The sequence below is a fragment of the Carassius auratus genome, unplaced genomic scaffold (genome assembly GCF_003368295.1).
Source record: "Carassius auratus strain Wakin unplaced genomic scaffold, ASM336829v1 scaf_tig00029177, whole genome shotgun sequence".
Classification (NCBI taxonomy): domain Eukaryota; kingdom Metazoa; phylum Chordata; class Actinopteri; order Cypriniformes; family Cyprinidae; genus Carassius; species Carassius auratus.
Window position 1 is genome coordinate 1 of NW_020525747.1, and position 12,834 is coordinate 12,834.

The 12,834-nt window shown below is 35.5% G+C and overlaps 2 protein-coding genes across 2 annotated transcripts; one reads left to right on the forward strand and one right to left on the reverse strand.

Annotated features, from left to right (window-relative positions):
- Positions 1–910: 910 nt before the first annotated feature.
- Positions 911–2,900, forward strand: LOC113079775 (polyhomeotic-like protein 1). Its single transcript, XM_026251979.1, has 6 exons — positions 911–1,076; positions 1,217–1,289; positions 1,389–1,476; positions 1,613–1,782; positions 2,433–2,662; positions 2,749–2,900. The coding sequence occupies exons 1-4, from the start codon at positions 915–917 to the stop codon at positions 1,665–1,667; spliced, it is 378 nt and encodes a 125-aa protein (XP_026107764.1). The 5' UTR covers positions 911–914; the 3' UTR covers positions 1,668–1,782; positions 2,433–2,662; positions 2,749–2,900.
- Positions 2,901–5,865: 2,965 nt separating this feature from the next.
- On the reverse strand, positions 5,866–11,209 carry LOC113079777 (tyrosine-protein kinase STYK1-like). The gene is made up of 10 exons (XM_026251984.1): positions 10,929–11,209; positions 9,575–9,633; positions 9,299–9,472; positions 8,179–8,505; positions 7,909–8,090; positions 7,325–7,405; positions 6,979–7,187; positions 6,847–6,887; positions 6,627–6,723; positions 5,866–6,512 (listed from the first exon to the last, which is right to left on the reverse strand). Exons 2-10 carry the CDS (start codon positions 9,630–9,632, stop codon positions 6,317–6,319), a joined length of 1,365 nt encoding a protein of 454 aa, XP_026107769.1. The 5' UTR covers position 9,633; positions 10,929–11,209; the 3' UTR covers positions 5,866–6,316.
- Positions 11,210–12,834: the final 1,625 nt, after the last annotated feature.

Below are 12,834 nucleotides of genomic sequence, written 5' to 3' on the forward strand. Positions count from 1 at the left end.
AAGGTTTGGGTCAGTAAGATTTTTTAAAAGAAATAAATAGTTGTAGCGAGCAAGGCTATAGTTAATTGATCAAAAGTAAGAGTAAACACATTTATAATATAACAAAAGATTTATATTCCAAACAAATTATGTTCTTTTGCACATACTCTCTTGTGAAAGAATCATGAAAAAAATGTGCCTTGGTTTCCACAAAAACATTAAGCAGGACAACTGTTTAAAAAATGTATAATAAAAAATTTTGTCATTATAGGAATAAATAACATTTATATATTAAAATGGAGAAGTTCCTATAAATTTGTAAATTATATTCATATTTATTTATTTATATGCTGTAATAAATATAGCCTATGTGGTTAAAAATGGAAGTGTTGCTGGTCACATTTTGATTCAACGGTTTAAGTCATACTTTTTAAAAAGTATTTTTAAACTTTATGTGTATCTTTACACACACATTTGCAAATGAATAACTGTACAATAATTATTATAGTTGCACAATATATATATAGGTTCCATTTTGGTTATCATGATTTTTTTTCCTGTTGTTGGTTGATGCTCACTTCCCTCAATATCTATCATTACATTACCTCTGCCATCAACACTCACTCACTAATCATTTATTAATGTTGTTAAATGTAATCTTTAAAAAAATCTTGACATCAAATGATTTTTTCTTTTTGACGTGTTCTTGTCACATCCAAATCCTACTGCAAGTTTGCGTCTAATGTAAATCTAATAATATGACGAATGTAAATATAATTCTAAAATGTAATAAGCATGTCTTTTTATAATTTAATATGTTTATGAAGTAGTGCAGGAAATACTGTTGTCTCTCTATTTTGTTTCTCATTTATATTAATGTTGTGCTCTTCTGAACAATCTGTTTTTCCTTGTCAATTTGCTGTTTAGTCCCAGAGATGGCATTCTCCTCTCCTCCTACCCTCTCTATTTCTCTCCCTCTCCCCCGTGGAGGAGGACAGGGTGATCGAGCACCCGTCCCACAGGCTGTGGTCAAACCTCAGGTTCTCACTCACCTCATTGAAGGCTTCGTTATCCAGGAGGGAGCCGAACCTTTCCCTGTGAGTCTGTCTGCTAAATACAAATCTAGTTTTTAGATTTATCTAGACCACAAAAGAAGTATAATCCAGCGTTAGTGATTTAGAGGACCAAAGATCTGAGAAGATTACAACACACATGAACGTTTCCTTCTGATTGACAGGTGACTGGGCCAGTGAAAGAACTTCCTGTGGCTGTTCCACCCATCCTACATCCAGAGAACATCCGCTCTGATAGTGAGTGTTTGTGTTTCAAAGTTTTGTTGAAAAATATTTACTACATTGAAGTTGTTCAGGCATAATCTCTTACACATTGTGCCTTTCTATCGTTTACAGAGTTAAAGTGCGAATACTGTCTAAGATTTGCACCAGCCAACCAGTTCAGACGATCCAAGCGCTTCTGTTCCAAAACCTGTGCCAAGAGGTAAGACCAAAATCATCCCAGTCATTGATAGATGCTTAAAATGCCTTTTTAATAAAAAATCTAAAATTAATTATGAATTACCTGAATGAGTATGTGCTGTGTATTGTTGTATTTGCACCCAAACCTTTTCATTCAGGTACAATGTCAGCTGCAGTAACCACTACCGTGTTAGTAGGGGTCTTGAGGTGTAGAACGGCCACCAGGGGCCCCTGCTGTGCAGGATGTTATTGCTAGACGCAGAGGTCCTCGCAGAAGCAGCTCTGAGATCGCCTGTGCTAAAAATAACAGGCAGGCATCTTCCCGTAAGGTGAGATAATGGACATTGCGGCAACCTGATTATAAGACAATCCAATTAAAATCTTATGTACACAACCATTCAAAAGTTTAGAGTCAGTAAGATTTATGTAAATACTTTTATTTAGCAAGGATGCATTTAATATGTAAAGTTATGGTAAAGACATATATAATATTCAAATAAATGCTGTTCTTGTGAACTCTGTATTCCTTAAAGGATCCTGATGTAATGTATCACTGCTTCCACAAACATATTAAAACTGTTTCACTATTTTTTAATATAATAGTAATGTTTAGTGAGCACCAAATCAGCATATTAGAATGATTTCTGAAGAATCGTTTGACACAGAAGACTGGAGTAATACCTGCTGAAAATTCAGTCTTCTATCGCAAGAATAAATTACATTTTAAATATATGAAGATAGAAAATGTATTATTTTAGATTGTAATAATATTGTGTAGTGTTACTGTTTTGAATGTAATTTTAATCAGTAAATGTAGATTTGGTAAGCATAAGAGACTTTCAAAAACATATGCAAAAAAAATAATAATAATTGATCAACAGGGTAGATTATACAAAGTCACACAAAGGGGAGCTGAAAATCTTACTTTAATATCCACGGTTTTAAAACATTTTAAACAGTTCAGTTTTTCTCTTTTGCAGTGTCGTTCAGAATCGAGGACATCTCCAGCTGTGAGGGTGAGGAAGAGGAAGACTTCCTGTCGCTCTCTCCCGGCTCGTCCTTCTCATGCCCAAGACCAACCCACTATGGCCCTCAGTTGGATGACACAGCACCAAGTGGCCTCCCGGTGGATGAGAACCACTTCCTATCTGGCAACCCGTCTCACTGGAGCGTGGAGGAAGTGTGTCAGTTCATTTCTTCTCTTCAAGGTAAGTTTTTCTGATGCTCCTCTGGATGTATGCGTTGTGTTCACCTCTATATCTATTATATCATGTGCTCCTCCATCTCTTGTCAGGTTGTGAGGACCTGGCATCCCAGTTCTTGTCACAGGAGATTGATGGGCAGGCACTGATGCTACTTAAGGAAGAGCATCTTATGTCCACCATGAACATCAAACTCGGTCCTGCTCTCAAAATCTGTGCTTCTATCAACAGCCTGAAGGATTGAACTAGGATGGAGAGAGAAAGATGCAGCAGGATTAGAACTTTTTACTTCGGTCACCAGCCTAAGAAACTGAAACTGATGGGCATGAAAAGACATTAGATTTTATGGCTGACCTAGAGATTAATAATAAAAATTTTTAAAAAAACATGACTGGAAAAACATCTGAAGGGGGAAAACAAGTGATGCCTTATTAAAAGCAAATTATTTACTGTAGTATTTTTGTTAAAATGTGAAAGCCTGGATTTTTTATGATATTTTTTTCAATGATGGCTAGATTGGAGCTGACTAGTTCTCACTTTAGTTTGTCCTGTTCTCAAACTGTTCTAAAAAAAAGAATGAGAGTGATCCTAAAGGGAAACAATAGCACAAAGATGATAATGTATAATCTTCAAATTACAGAATTGATTAGTTTGGAGGTGATAAACACGATAATTTGGATGGGCTACATATATAAACTATTGGCTGTGTTTGAATGGGCTTGTAAGCCTCACATCTCTGATTTGAACCAGTTACTGTAAATGTGTAGCATTTAAGTCAGTATGTATGTGTCTTTTTGTGTTTGTCAGTTATGTTAAACAATAATAATCAAAGTATGACTGATAATGACATTAGAGACAGTAATCAATGTAATATACCTGTAGTGCCTTTGACTATCAGAGTCAAAGATGTGAATAAGTTGCCTTTATAAAAAAAACAAGTACGTTGCCTCTAACAGCTGGATCTTCCTTTAGGCCAGGGTTCCTCAAATCTTGTCCTGGAGGGCCAATGTGCTGCAGAGTTTAGCTCCAACCCTGATCAAACTCACCTACCTGTGATTTTTTTTACTGATCCTGAAGACATTGATTAGCATATACTAAACTCTGCAGGAACGTAGATCTTGTGGTCTAGATTTGAGGATCCCTGCTTTAGGGCTTCCTTTATTTTGTGTCATTTCACTACTTTTGTTTAGAATGCCAGTTTTCGGTTGATCAGCACTGAATAAGGGATTGTTGATTATCTTCGGTGTCCCATTTAGGTTAATATAATTAGATTCCCATACTCTGTATAACTCGGGAAATGTAAAATGTTCATTGCGGCCATTAGCGATCTCATACTGAAGCTTTCTATGTGTGCATTCCTGTTTCACTGCTCTTAATGATTCAGTGGCTGGGAGAGATGGAAGATCTGTAGTTATGTTCTCACTACACAGTATTACTGAATGGAAGTAGGTTTTTATTTTTTATATAAATTACAGACTGAAGGAGTGATTGGATAACTGATCCTAGAACAATAACTTTTTTTTGTACTGTAGATGGTTAGGAAACTTTTCATTTGTATTAAAAAGTAGCAGCATTATTTTTGGGGGTACAATTTACCAGCCTCATAGACAAGTATTTGTAGCTTTACCTGAGTGCTGTTCTGAGGAGGTAGTGTGTGAATGTTTATGAGAGAAAATTGATTAGTTTCTTTGTATGCTTAAATATGAATAAAGAATGTGTTTTGACATTCACATCCAGATACTCCCTTAAGTCTTTATTTCCTGGTTGGTCAAATATCGTTAGTTTCTGGTCCTTTTTATATATTGCATTGATGGCTTTGACAGTGGATAATGCACGTCTTTTAATTAATTTTTTTTTTAAACATAATCAGCTAAAAAGGTTTGATTTCGATTATTTGATTTGCTACGATTGAGTTTAAATATGTCTTTCTGCAGGTTACATCGTTATGCCAGTAGGGGGCAACAAATTACTAGGAGTGAGTTAACATCAGGGTGGCCAGGTCCTTTTAAAAAAAGGAATCGTTGGATGAATTAGTGACTTACCGCCACCTACTGTATGCATTTCTTATTGTATATTCAAAATCTGATTTAAAACATTTATCTCATAACAATATCGCATTTGTAATTTTGCTGTGTAAATGTAATTTGATTGGTAACAGCCCTGTAGGGTATACCGAATTTCTTGATCAGTTATAAGACATGAAAGATGCATACATTTTGCAAGGTCAAAAATATTGGCCTTTATAAAGGTAAAAAGCACCCCGGGGTAAATATTTAAAAATGCTGATTTAGTTAAAACTGACAGAACACCGATTAAAATATTGCTTCAGAATAAATCGTTTACACCACCAAAAAGTCTCGGTGTTGCGGTGCTTTTGTGGGGATATTTTGTATCAGTCCATGTCTGCTGATATGAAAATTGTGTTACGTAATTAAAAATAGAATTGCTGAAGTGTCTTCAGGGCCACGGTTTTGATAATGCAGTCACGGGAAAAGTACAGAGCAATGAGATGAGCCATGGGTTGGTCGTGTTGTCTTTCGAACCGGAATTGTTTTTATTTTTTTTGTCCTACATTTTTGTAAAACAACCGGGCGCCAAAAAGACAAAGAAAAACTATCCTTTTTCTAATGTGTATTGATCCTTGGAATGCACAATAAAGAACTCTGAAAGAGCGAGTAATTTGAAACTATGACATGAGTTTCACCCAGTAATTTTAATGCCGGTTAGTTGACTTGTTTTGTTAGAGGACAAAACAAGAGTTACTGAAGAGGAGGCAGTGATAAATAATAACATATGCTTAATAGTGATCTTGATTGAGATCAGAGAATATCAGAGATTAAATGTTATTGTTTTTTATTTATTGTATAAAATGTGTTGAAAGAACTGGGGAAGATTCAGTGACTGAAGAGGAATACAATACAGATTAAATCAAGATGCACGTTACATCTAAACAAGCCTAGCTAAAATCATCCAAAGAAGTTTTAACAGACTTTGAGTCAGCTGGAAATCGTGTCTTTAAACAAGACTGCTTCATTAACCTGGTTCTCTTACGGTTAAGGCTAGATGCCATACACAGCAAAAACTACTGGGCATGTGCACATCAGTATAGCATATTTTTTCTCACACTGTACAACAATAATTACTATATTTAGAATTATTGTAAGAGTTATGTTTAGGGTGGTAGGTGTAGATATTAATACAACACAATCTAATAAGTAGAAAATTCAGTTTATTGTTAGTTTCCAGTATTTGCTGTATCCTTTCTAGTCACAACCCTCTTCTACTGCTAATTTGTCTGTCCTGAAAAGATGATTTGAATTTTGCTTGATCAGATCAGTCAAGTAAGTTTGACCTTCTCAGTGTTACATTACATCAGGTTCAAATATCTAACTGTACAACAAAAGTGCCATTTGACCAACATAAATAAAATCCCAGAATTTGCCAACACTGCAATTTGTTCAATGCGTTTTAAAGAAAGGATAATATCTGTAAACATTCTCTAAAATTAACATTTCATACATTCAAATTCTTTAATGTCAGTATGGCTGGTCAACATTCACATCTCTCAGCAGGAAGCACTGGAGATGCACAGTTTACACCACAAACACAAAATAATATATTCATATAGATGTGATCTTTTTATGTGGAGTCATGTAGAGTTTAGAAAATGGTGTAGTTGTTGGATTCTCCATATCCCGCTTCCTTCAGATACTGTTCAGTATTGATTGGCTCAGGCACCCGGATGACGCTGCTGTCGTTGGCACTCTTCTCTCCTGACTGGAGTTTGCGCCTGACCTCAGCCAATGAGGGGCGGTCGTGCTCCTTCCACTGACAGCAAGCTTTGATAAGTGAGTAACTGGAGAAAAGCAGTATCAATAATTATTTATTTTGATATTATATTTTTTATTATATAAAGAAAAAAATGCAATACAATCATTTTATAAAACAATACATTTAAAGGTGCATTTACAGTGAGTTGGAGCAGTTGTTTGGTTTCTTTAGGGTTTTCCCTCGCTGATGATACTGTAGAAGTTCCTTTGCAGGTATTTCAGCAAAGGGGACCTCACCTGAAAGAATAAAAAATATGATAAACAAAAATGTGAGAGAAGCTAAAGGTCAGATTTATTAATCCTTCTAAGCAAGATACAGTCAACTTCAATCATTCCAAAAGAAAAGGACAGCAGACTCACCAAGAGTCACCATTTCATACAGTAGCAGCCCAAATGACCAACTGTCGAAAAGATGAAGACACACAGGTATTTGAGGTGAAAATGTGAATGTTGTTTTTCCTGAAAACATTGTGTGTTGTGCTTTTTACTTACACATCACTTTTTGGAGTGGCAGGTCTCTTGGCCAATAGCTCAGGAGCCTGCCACTTTTTTCTCTCAGGAACTTCACTGTGATCAGCACTTGCTGAAGACCTCTTATACAAATCACCCAACCCCCAGAGTTTCGCGGTACAAATCCTGCTGACCAATACACTGCGAGCCTTGATGTTGCAGTGGAGAAGGTCTTTGCTATGGAGAAAGTCCTACAGAGAAAGAACAATATCCTTCTTTGAAACTAAGCAAAAATATCACATCCAATAAATGCTTATATTGCCACTTCAAATGCCAGAATGCTTGGATTTTGACACTGAGAAAGTGATGATAACAACATTGTGCTCACCAGTGCAGAGGACACATGTGAAGCCATGGTGAAAATCTTTTTCTCTGTCATCTGATACATGCCGTCTGGTCCAGCGTTATCCTGTTTAATACCAAATGACAAATTAATTCACAACAAAATAAGTTTATTTAGTTGCACGACCTTTGAGATCATCAACATAAGATATAGCAAGCATTTTAGAACTTTCAAAAGTTGATAAACATGCAAAAGAAAAAAAAACAGATATCATGGCCAAAAGGTAAGAATTTGTTCTGATGATTTATTCATTTGTTGCTACAGTCTATTAGTTTGATTGAACTAAAACAAGGGAACTAGCTATTAATCATTGGCCACAATATCTTTTTTTCACTGCATGCAATGTTTTATTTTTATTTTTTTTTACTAATTTAGTTGTTTTTTCCCCCATATTTACCAACCCTGGTTTTCAAAAAAAAATAAAAATAATAATAATACATATATTTTTATTGCTATTTTGCTTTTATTTTTCAGATTTAGCATTTTTTTCCCTGGTGTCAGTGACCCTATAAGAATTATTACCAATGTAAAGCTGCTACCTGTTCTAACATCTTGATCAAACCTCTTACCTGTCTACACCTCCACAGGAATCCGAGCAGATCTCTGTTCTCCATCTCTTCAATAACAGTGATGAGAGGAGCTCGCAGGGATACAACTCCCAGAAGCTCCGGTAAGAAGGGATGGGGCCCTAACTGGGAAAGGAAGGATGCAAAGCCCAAGAATGACTGACTTTCCTGGCTACTGGCTGAATCTGAGTATAAGAATGAAAAAAGAAGAGTGAAACTGGAATTGAAGATCTCAATCAGACGTTATGACTATATCATTGATTACTTGGGCACCTTTAAGGACACGCAGCACCACATTTCTGTTTTCCATACGAGCCCTGTAGAGCGAGACAGAGCTGTCTGACTTCAGTGAGTATGATGCTGGGAGAGGAGCCACCCCTTTGAATTTCTCTGGCAGTTGCTGTCGTGGAAGTTCCCTGGGCTTTGTGAAGGCTGAAGCTGCGGCGCCAAAAGTGCCTCCGCCGTCAGTGAAGGCCACATTGTTGGCGTTGAATGAGGCATGTTCATGTCTATAGGGATCTCGAACTGGGTTGAATGTGCTGTAAGATGTAGTGTCCATTGCTATGGGCTCACCTTCAAGAACATTCAGACCCAGAGGAGCTACGTATAGGGAAATAGAAAAAGGGTGGGATTCAATTAATCAAAGGTATATGTATAAACAAAAATATGTTACAGGAAACTTAAAATTTATTACCCATCAAATATCATTTTTTCGTACTTGAAGTCAGAATCGAAACCATTTTGTGCAAACATATCTCAATGTGTAGATTAGAGGTGTGGTTTATACACCCTTGCCATGACAGGCAAACACATTGATTTGCATTTTAGATTCAACATTATCTCTAAAGCAAATATTGAATCCCTGTATTATGTACAGACATTCTATATGTATGTTATTAATTAGGAATTACATTACTGTAATTAGCTTTACAGTCAATTTTGAAATGCATCATTCATGTAACATAACATACATGCCAGTTTTTTGCATATAATACAAAACATCGAACAATATACTGCCAAAACCTTAAAGAAGAAATAAAGTGAACAATGTGAAAAGATAATGTGAAAACACCGTGAAAGATTGACAAACATTGCATTTTTGGCAGCAGTTAAACTTTAAAATTAGTATTAATGGTATGAATGGATTTAATCTTTAATAAAAACCCAATAGGGAATATACTGAAGAAAAGAAATACATGAATGTATATTATCATAATTTCATAATCATGTGACAGTAATACAACTAAATTAAATAAATTCCCAACATTAACCACCAAAATAATACTACTCTAAAATAGTATTATAGTACTTTTATCTATGGATGACACTCTTGGCATGTTGTTTTCTGAATATATATATATATATATATATATATATATATGCAGACACTGACCATCAATGCCTTGCAAGGTTCTCCTATTCCTGGTTGCTCGACTGGACCTGGGTTGCAGGCGATCCACCTTCTCAGGACAGAACTTCAGCAGCAAGAGAAACACCAGCGTGACCAAGAAACTCATCAAAAACAACACCGGTACGATTATCACTTCCTGTTCATACACACGGATCTCTGAGGGAGCAGATCACATGTTGACATGGAATAAGAGTGATATTTTTTACATTTTAGCTTACAACTTTGGAGACATACTCATCAACAGACATGATTACTCACCACACAATGTGTCTCCAGGTTTACACTCAGAATACACAGAACTTGAAGAGGTCGCCATCCTACGCAGAGACAGAATATGGATTTAAAAGATTTTTTTTAATTAACTACTTGTTTACCAAATAGCGCTGTATTTCTTGTTGTCCAAATACACAGAACACTGAAACAATGTCAGATCTAAGGATCTCTTATAATGGCAGTATAAAACATTCTGAATTCTGGGTCAGTGTAACATGATCACTCTTTCTAATCAGCATAAAAGGCTTTGGGTAATAGAGACAAATCATCACCTCATCATCAGTTTTCATTCCAGTAAAAAATAGTTTTTTTACAGAGAGAAAATAGGAAGAATACCAGGAAATACATTTCACAAATGTGAATTCTATGTGTTTACATGATGAGAGTGTTTTGTAAGTGTAATCTCAAAGACGCTACACTACACACTTGTGCTCTGTGTGCAATATGAGAGGACCTCATTTGTGAGCAAACAGTGAACACCCAATCTTATGGTTTCTAAATGTCAGTACAAAAAGTGGTAGCATTTGCCATACTTTGTGTGTGTAATTGTCATTTGTGTTGTGCTTCTAAATGAATGTGTTCTTTCCAGGCCTGTAAGAGCTAAATGTGCTAAATGTTTTTCCAGACTGTAAAGTAAAAGGCAGCTATGTTAGCTCAAATTCTGTCATACACGGAGCAGCCTTTTTATTTAGATTTTGATGCTCAACCTGTTAGTCTGCATTTTTCATTCTCAAAGACCACACGACGACACGTCATATACACAGAGGTGCATAAGGAAACCAGCGTAAGCAACTGACATATATTATAAATAAATATCTTGACTTTATTTATTTACTTTTATTCATCAAAGGTTCAGTTGTTCAAAGTGACAGAAAATACATTTACAATGTTAAAAAAAGAGATTTCTATTCCAAATAAATGCCATTCCTTTATGGTCATCAAAAAAAATTACAGTTTATAAAAATGTTCCACCAAAAATATTAAGTATCAAGAAATGATTTCTGAAGGATCATGTGACACTGAAGACTGGATTAATGCTGAAAATTCAGCTTTGCCAACGCAGGAATAAATTACACACACACACACACACATATTGAAAACAGTCTTTTGAAATTTTTATGATGTTAAAATAAAGAGTATTTTGAGGACTTTCAAAAATGACAACAAAGAATCACACTGACCCTGAACATTTGAACAGTGTAATGCTCTATATAATGTCTTTTGTCCTTCTTTGATGTAATCGAGGAATGTTTTGACATCATCAGATGTGTTCTGTGCACTTTATAATATAAACTAATTCACGATAAATACATTTGTCTGCAGGTCTGTATTGGCCTACCTGCTGGACACTGTGGTTGTCTTACTCCTTGATGCACAGTCTTTTTTGTCTGTGTCTCAGATTGTCTCTATTCAGTTTTCCATGATGGAGATGATATCCTGTTGTTGAAAACATCACTCTGTCCCATGTTATACAGTGTAATTAGTACATCTTATTTGTCCTCTTTCTTGTTTCTAGAGAATGTTCTTATGGTGTACTGTATACTAAGCCTGCTTGTGTTTGTCTAGGTCCCACCTTTGTTGGAGACTTAGCTCCACCCTGGTCACCTGTGCTCTGTCTCTACACTTACTGTTGTTGGTAACACCCTCCTTTTCTGTAGTGCTAAAACATTATTATTATTTTTTTTTACAACCAAAGGCTTTATTATAGTGCCGAGCCAATTCTGCCTTTCACTGCTGTCAAACCATATGAAATTGCACTATATCCAGTTAAATGCTCAGACACTGCCTTTATGGCCACTTGTGTTAAACTTATCTCATCTATCACTTTCAGCATATGTAAAATTTTCTTCTTCTTCCGGAATATAACCAAACCAAAACCTGATTATCCAGCTCCTCAAGCTCCTCTAGGATGTTCAGACATCCGGGCACAACTCCTGGCTCAATCAAACACAGTAAAAGAGGGTGTGCAGGTTAACCTTTCATCTACTATTCATGGTTTAGAATGAAAATGGTTTCGTCAGCACTTGCATTCAGTGTCTGACAGCTGATGGTTTTAGGACTTAGGAAGTAGGACTTCAAAAAGTCCATAGTAGGAACTTACAATTGAACATTCAGGTGCATCACTAACCAGTTAAAATCGGTTAATCAGCAAGCAATAAATAAATAGGATAAAAAGTGATCAAACATGACAAAAGGCCAATATTTTAAAAATAGGTCTTTACTGGCTAAATCTATAGACCATGCTAATTGTTTATATTTAACACAGAATAATATTTTAAAGGAACACTACACTTTGTACCCGGCTGAATGGATTAAAAAACTGTAAAACTCAACTGTTTAACTCTAGGGGAGTTGGAAAATGAGCCTATTTTCAAAAAAAGTGGAGTGTTCCTTTAAGGTCCACACATTATCAGACCTGGACTAATATTTTACACCCAGGTAAATAAGGTAAATTATTTTTTTAATTCTAGAAATGTAAATGCCAAAACTAAAGTAAGTGCATGTAATCAGTGTATCATGGATTTCTGGTCTGATATATATATATCTGTGTGCATGAATTTGCAGAACAGTAGCATTACCATAAAGTATTCTATACTGTTTAAAAACTATTACAAACAAATATTAAAATATAAATATCCAGGGCACCAAGATGATGGCTATTAAATTAGTAAAAGTTTCTGAGCTCATGACAGTAGGTCTCTCATTAATGTAAATATAAGAATATTTTAGTAGTAATGCACAGGCTGCTCAGATGACATAAATCACAATGTTTGAGAGCAACAAAAACTTCTGTCTTAGGTGGACATTATGGAAGGTCACCCAGACTACCATAGCAACCATTTAGCAAAACCCTAGCAACTGCCTACCCTCTCTCTCTCTCTCTCTCTCTCTCTCTCACACTCTCTAAATCTCCTTTTACTAGTCAAGACCATGTCAAGACTTTATCGAGCCAACATAGTTTATCAAGTTAAAATCAGGGCCTGTATTCGCATAACATCTTAAGGCTAAAAGTAGCTCGTAACTTGACGATTTAGGACAAAATCTTTAAAATAATGGGCGTGTCAGTCCTAAATTTAGAACTCCTTAATTTTTTTATCTAAAAGTATTTCACAAAGCATGTATAAATGCTTGCTTATCTTGCAAGAGAAAGGACTGCTTTTGGAATAATTTATTTTAATTTTTTATCTTGACAGTAAATGGAAGAGCCTTTATAAAAATCAAAATTATTTAAGGTCTACACACAT